The following is a 7717-nucleotide window of genomic DNA, read 5'->3' as shown; positions in this document are numbered from 1 at the left end:
TAATAATAATAATATTGTTCTTGTAGTAGAAGATAAGGTACAAATTTCTGCGCATCTTTTCTCAACTTACTACGTTACAAGTAATAATCTAATATTTATTTATTATAGTTTTCTATTAAATTATTCTATTGTATAATAAAATGTATAGTTGGTACGCGCCTTGGGTCATAAATTAAATATTCGTGATGAAACGGGACAATACAGAAAGTATATGTATTAAAAAGGCAGTTTATACTTCTAAGTAATTAATTTTATTTTAATTTATATTATGGTTATTTCTCATTTATTTTCTTATAAGTTTATTTTATTTAAGTTTTATTATTTAATAATTATTATAGTTGTAATTATATTTTATTGTATTAGTGACTATGCTAAGATTGTGTAAGTTAATTGAAAATAATAATAAATGATTTTATTAAGAAAGTAATGTAATAAATACTGATTAAGAATATTCAATTTCTATAACGAAACTAGATCTTTAATGCTTAAATAATTCAATGTGAATTGTATATATAATATATATGTACATGCATATAATATCATATTTGTAGCTATTCAAACTGCGCGCCAAATTTTCCGGACTTACAAACACAATTAAACTGTTGGAATAATATTACAAATTAAATTGACAAACAAATTTTTAATAATAATTTTGATGTTCAATCCAATATCATATTAAAAGAATGTTAAGGTGCTGGAAAACTTTTAAATAAATAATTGAAAATACTTTTCGTGTGTGTCACCGTTATTTCTTGTATAATCCTACTATTTTGTATGTGACTTATAGTATCCCGGGTATGAGGCACCATGGGTTATTTCTTAAAAAAATGTTTTTATTTTTTTCTTAAAAATTTAAATAAATATTTATTAAATATTAAAATACTTATTAAATTTTAAAATATGCATTATGTTTTAAATAATAAAAAAAATGATACAAAAATTTTTATATTTAGATGTACTTTTAAGAATTTGAATTTTTGTGACATGATGCCCGTCTTCCCTATATAATTTCATTAAAAAAATTTTAGATAACCTTGACCTGACCTTAAAGACATCTTCTCCAGATCAACCAAAGTCACTATTTCCTTTCCCTCTTATAACTGAGCAATTTTTGTCTGAAATATTTTTATTTTAAACGTAAGGATTTTGAGATACCCTATTGGATGGATTAAAATGGACCACTCTGTGTATATGTGTATATACACATATAATATTCTTGATACATTTTATTATTGCCATTATCATTATTATTTATTTTTTAAACATTGTATAATTTATATTAAATTAGACTATTTATTCTTAAATGTGAAAGAAAAAGGAGGAGGAGGAGATAATCGTATTTAAGGCTCCTGTTCACTTACTATTACTATTTCAAATTGTGACGTTAGAGGCAAAGAAATTCATACAAAAGTTCTTGCAGTGTATAATATACAAAAACATATTTTAATAAAATACAATCGATAGAACCGATTTGTAAAATGTACCGAAAATTCTCCTTTTATTTCATTCGTAAATAAATAAATATATGTATAACTGTAAATGAATTCTGCATATCTAAAAATGAAATAAAACATATTCATAGTTATAACAAATTATGAAATTAATAATATGTAGAAGTAAATATGATTTATAATTTCTCTCGAAGCAAGAAAGTTTTTGGTATATTTAATAAATATATTCTATTGATTGCAGATATTATTTTATTGAGAAATATTTCTATTTAAATATAACTTTTATTAAGAATTTTTATTTTACGTTTTCTCATCTTTATTGTGATGTTACAATCTAAAATTATAGTGGTAAGTGAACAGGGGTCCTAATAAAGTGATTAAAAAGTGCGTTGTTTTACTTGATTAATGTAAATTATATATACTTTATTATTATTCATGCTGATTATAAATGAGTATTTGTGCTGTTAGTTTGCATCAGGACATAAATGTATAAAAAATTATTAATATTGTTAAAGGATTGTCTTGAAAAGGTATTACGATACACAGAAACAATACACGTGAAAATCTTTGTAGAATATATCTGTTGAACAATTCATAGGAGATTACACTGAATAATAGAATAAAATATTGTTTACTTATAGAGAGTAGAAAAAGGAAGAGAGACAATATAAGTTGTAATGGAAGCAAAGTAAACTACCGAATCGCTTATCGAATATTTGCTTCTTTTACACGTTGCATTCTAATGTTAGCGAAACTTACAGTTTTCCTCGTCCGACGAATCATCAGGTCCACAATTATCTATGTTATTGCACCGTAGCGACTCGTTGATGCAGTATTTACTTTTACTGCATAGAAATTGGTTCTCGCAATCTGTGTTCGTGCTCACTTCGGTCCACACAACTCGAAAGCCTTGTTGCCCTACTGCTTTATCAGCTGATATAAAACTGTAAATATAACGTGAGAATTTATTAAGAGTATCTTACTGAAAGCTTCATTGTTCATATGAAGTGTAACAAACCTGAGTCGCATATTATGATCTTCCGAAAGATAATCCCATTTAGTATTAGGATCTTTGACACCACAAAGCTCACGAGGAGAAGAATACCACATGCGTAACACGGCTGCAGGGCAACCTCGTGCTGAAAATAATTATTAAAAAATTAATAGTGTATTACAATTTGAATATTAAGTATATGATATTATTAAAGTAAAAACAACGATACAAGTATTAATATAAATTAATACATATAAGTTATGTTAGAGAAATTGTGTTAGAAGTTGTATTAGAAAAGTTATATTAGAAATTGTAGCATGACAGAAAAAAGTTGCTCATGTAAAAATTAATCGAAAATAAAACAATAAAATTTCTCCATATAAGAATTTATTTTCAAGAAAATTTATTTAAGAATTAAAAAACAGCTTTTTATTTTGATTTGTTAACTCATTACAAAATAACTACTTCTTAGTTTCAGTAGAGAAAAACTTATATATATATACATGTACTGGTTGTTTCAGATCACTCGTATCGGCCTTTTATTTTTGTAGGAGGTCCAGTAAAAGTGTTCAAACAAAAGTTGTAGGGTTTGAAAAAAATCTATTTATTGATCTTATCAGTTTGATTTTAGGTGGCGTCGCTAAGATCAGGTCACGTTGATTATTTTAGGTGAAATACCTTATTTTTGATTCCAGAATCTAATAGGCGATGTTGAGAGCTTTCCAAAACACTATAATAAAATTATTTTTTATTAAGTACTTCTCAATTATAAGGTTCGAAAGTTACAGTACCGCCAGCATTAGCATTACGCTAATGGTGTCCGACCGACGTGACGGTTAAAACCTCTTGAATGTTGTTCAGGATCATATTCTGAATAACATTTGTTCAAGATCAAGATCATTGGAAATTATTTCTCTTATTTTCATTTTTGCATTAAAAATTCATTTTTACATAGAAATGAAAATAAGAGGTATAATCTTTAATGGGGGGTCTTTATTTTGACAAATGTTGTCAAGAGGTTTTAGCCATCGGTCGGATACCTTGCGTAATGCTGTAAGGTACTGTCATTTTTAAGTCTTATAATTTTTAAGTCTTATATCAAAAAGTACTTTATTGAAAAATAACTTTATTATAGTGTTTTGAAAAGCTCTTGACACTATTAGACTCTGGAATTAAAAGTAGCGTGTTCCATTTAAAAAAATCGATGTGACTTTAACCTGACCTTGGCGACGCCACTCAAGATCAAACTGATAAGATCAGTAAATAGATCTTTTTGAACTTTACAACTTTTGTCTGAACACTTTTATGATTGGACCTTATTCTGCGAAGATAAAAGGATGGTGGTCTGAAATACCCGGTATATATAAAGGGATCCTAAAGCCGCCTGTTTTACCGATTAAATTGTAATTTTTGTACTTTGGAAATTTATTTTTAATTGGCATTTTGCCTTTAATATATTATATAATTGGCATTATAATCTTACTATACATTCACGTTATGAAAATAATTTTCTTTCTGTACGCGATAAAAATCCATCAATATACATACGCAGAATATTATCTAAATATATTATCTAAATGTTCGTCGCCATCGTTATCTCTTATTACGAAAAAATGTGAGCAGAAACGTGCTGCGTGAAGAATCGAGTGCATGGACGGGAATGGATAATATACGTATAGAAGTACAATCATAATTATTTCTGAAAAATGATATTTTGGAAAGTAACTTTTTTCATATCAAATAATTTGTTATTGAATTTGTCTTAAAATAATCTTTTATTTTATCATTAAAAAAATCTTAATTTGTTTTAAAAAAGTTAAGTGATAAGGGTTTTATAAATAAATAATTTACAAAAAAATTTTTTTTTTATAGTTATAACGTACTTATGAAGCCATTCAATTTTCATTGTGTTAAACTTTTTCTATTCCTTATAATTTCAAATATATTCGCTTTGAAAGAAAAAAACCAAAGGAATGGTTTTTTCGAAGGGATGCTTCACTCCCTAAAGGTGTATATGAGTACGTATACAAAAATACATATCCCTTATTTTTGTCTATCTCTTTGTTAGCTCAACAAAGAACAACATATTACAAGTTCGTCAAAATCAGAAGACACTTCAATGTGTTTCCTTGACAATATTGAAACGCTCAATCTGATTGTAGTTGCAAGCGTATCAAAGTCTTCTAATAAAATATATAGTTTAAATTTCAAGAAATTCTGACTATTCTCAATTTGCGAATGTACTACTTTAAGAATAATATACACCTATGTTATAATACTAATGTTATAAAATTAATTTATAATAAATCATATATTACCTAATTGATCACCTTCTACGGAGAAGACTTCAAAGTTTAAGAGTATTCGCTGATCCGGTCGAACTCTTATAAACCAGTTGCAACTTTTACTAGCTAAGTTTTTTGCCGGTCCATCATAATTGCTTGGGAAATTTGGACTAGTTATTATACCGTAATTTAGACTACTAATATTTGCTCCACAATCTATAGCATAATGATTTAAAAAAATTAATATCACTAATAACAAGAGCGTAATTATCTGAAATTAATATTATTTTTCAAATCATAAAGAAATAAAAATCATTTTTTAATTTAGAAAAAATATTATTTCCTAATTTAAAATAAATATCATTTTGTAATTTAAATTACATAATATAAACGGAATGTTTAACGAAAGTTACGCATGAAAGACTTTAAATTTAATTCCTTTTTCTTTACTTGTTCTGGTAAATATCCTATTTAGAAAAACTCTTTTAGGGGAACCCTTTCCAATGACCTTGACCTTGACGTATGTTGTCAAGATCATGACCATAAATGACCTTAATCGGTGCTCGTGCTTTTGTTATTAACAAAAAAGTTCAAAAAATAATATCCCTTCTTTATCATATAAAATAAAAATTCTCTGCTTTAAAATATCTCTTACGACTTTCCATGCGAAGCGAGTTCCTTCCCTGCTAAGGGGCGCACGATTTTCCACGCAAAGCGAATTCCATCCTACCTTCCTCTCTGCCAAGGGAGGCACACGACTTTCCACGCGAAGCGAATTCCACTCCACCTCCCCCTCTGCCTAAGGATGCACGACTTTCTATGCAAAGCGAGTTCCATTCTATCTCCCCCCCCCCCCCCTACCTAGAAGCGCGATATTTTATGCGGATGGATCTTATTTTGACTAAAAAGTCACTACGTATATGAAGAAAAGTACGACATAGCTAGTTCTTAGTATTGTATCTACTAAATAGAAAAGAGAGTTTATTTTTTAAACTTTTTTTGTTAATAACTTTTTGGCGAAGGACGAGCACCGGCTAAAACCTTCTGAAGATCACTCATAATCTTGATAACATATGTCAAGGTAATGTCATTGGAGAAGACTTCCCTAAACAGGATACTTACCTTTGTTCTATTACAAAGAGACAAAGCATATAAGCGTACCTCCAAAAATAGATTTAGCGATTTCAAAAGTATAACGCGCTTTGAAGCCACTGTAGACAAGTTCAGAATCGGAATGTAAGATCACTTTTAATCCAAGAGCACCGAGATTTGATTCTACTGGGCCCGGTGCGGTCCCGCCGCAATACCTTCCTATCAATTTCTCCGTATCGTCTCGGTACATATTATAAATTTCTAGCCAATCTTCCTGGCAGAGCTCGTATCTGATAAATAAACAGAATTAATACATAACGTTATAATATAGGGTATTCCGAGATTATTGAAACAACGCTTATTGATACAACGTGAGTAGATAGAGTGGACTAAACTGAGTCAAAAAGTCCATTTTACATTTTTATCAATAGTTAATAAAATATTAATTTCTAGAGAAACGCGTATTTAGCCGGCCACTGCCAAATATAAGTATATGGCGAGACATAAAGCTTGTTTTTTTTAGCTGAATTTTTGCACCAGTTCAACTTTCTCCCTCTTCTTTTCTCCAGGAGAGGAAAGAAAGATGAACTGTACATAAGTTCATAAGTTCGACTAAAAAGAACAGGTCTATATCTCCCAGTGTTCAAGATTAGTGTTCAAGATATTAGGCGCGCAAGTTTATTAGAAACAAAGCAATGTGATACAAACGATCAGCATGTGGCGTTGGACCCCTTCTCTGAACTATGATCATCATCCATTTTTTTATTAAAGCTAAATTAAAGAGATTATAGTTCGTTCGAGCCAGGTTCGATCCCAATAGGAACTAAAATATTTACGCTCGTGTCTCCTCTCGGAAAAAGCCGACAACCAGCCTTCTACCCACAGAAATATTTTTCGAAAAATCGTCGATAAATCCGTTCGGAACCGGCATTAAAACTGTAGGTCCCATATGTTCATGTGGCAATTGAATAATCAGCGTGCGCACCACAAGCATATGAGAGATATAACACAGGCTAGAGGCCTAATGTAAGAAGAAGAAATATACTATAATATATTCAAATTATTATAATTTCCGTTTCTACTGCTATTTTTACAGTTAGGAGCACGACACGTTAATAATTGATGTTCTAAAACGCATCAAGCCAATAAACAAAATTTAGTTCAATTTCTAGGTTAGACATCGATTTTCGTATGAATTTTATTTCAAATAATTTCGTAAATTACGAATTGTCACAAGGTCAGTATTAATCTCTTCTTTTTAATATGTAATACTTACTTTTATACATTCGTTTCATAAATTTTTGGGCTCAAACGATATCGTGGGATATAAAGACATACAAAACAACTTTTCGAAGCACGGAAATGTCCCTCGAATGGCGACCAATCGGCAGCTGCACGCGTTGTCTCATCCCTTACTAGAGGATCTCTAGGATTTGGTAGTGGACCGATCGAATACGCGTTTCTTTAGAAATTAACATCTTATTGCAAAATGGTACAGGATTTTTCAACTCGCAAGGGAAGTTACCCAGATACCCAATTAGTTATGAAAAAGTAATGGTTAGAAGTTATAGTATTCTACCTCCTATTAATTAAAATGAGTGCCATTTGCTCGGAAAATTTGATATTTATTAGAAAAATGGATTTTAAATCCGCTGTAAGGGGTTCCCCCTTGTGAAAATGAGTTTAAACATTTTTTTGTAATTTTTTTCTACTTTTTGGATTTTTCTACATACAATGTAAGTAATGTACATAGAATAGAAAGGAAAACTTAGGTCTCGATTCCAATGATGAATGTTGATCATTTTTTAATCTATTCCTCTCGAAGTTTGAATTGCATTTGGATATGATGTACTTATAAAGTTTTATATATATATATATATACAATATATATATGT

At 29.5% G+C, this 7717-nt stretch overlaps 1 protein-coding gene across 5 annotated transcripts in view; it reads right to left on the bottom strand.

Annotated features, from left to right (window-relative positions):
• LOC108756749 (cubilin) overlaps positions 1-7717 on the bottom strand; it is a 77340-nt gene that overhangs the window by 35667 nt on the left and 33956 nt on the right. For all 5 annotated transcript variants that reach the window (XR_001939859.1, XR_001939860.1, XM_018500774.1 and 2 more), the window contains 4 exons: positions 5892-6112; positions 4764-4946; positions 2470-2590; positions 2211-2395 (listed from right to left, as the gene is read on the bottom strand). Coding sequence is in view for 3 of the 5 variants with exons in the window: in XM_018500774.1 (XP_018356276.1) it covers positions 2211-2395; positions 2470-2590; positions 4764-4946; positions 5892-6112 (710 nt within the window). In the remaining 2 variants the exon portion in view is untranslated. The remainder of the gene's footprint in view (positions 1-2210; positions 2396-2469; positions 2591-4763; positions 4947-5891; positions 6113-7717) is intronic.

This window comes from Trachymyrmex septentrionalis, unplaced genomic scaffold (genome assembly GCF_001594115.1).
Source record: "Trachymyrmex septentrionalis isolate Tsep2-gDNA-1 unplaced genomic scaffold, Tsep1.0 scaffold13, whole genome shotgun sequence".
Lineage (NCBI taxonomy): Eukaryota > Metazoa > Arthropoda > Insecta > Hymenoptera > Formicidae > Trachymyrmex > Trachymyrmex septentrionalis.
The sequence above is the reverse complement of the archived record's forward strand: the minus strand, read 5'-3'. Positions and strand labels throughout refer to the sequence as shown.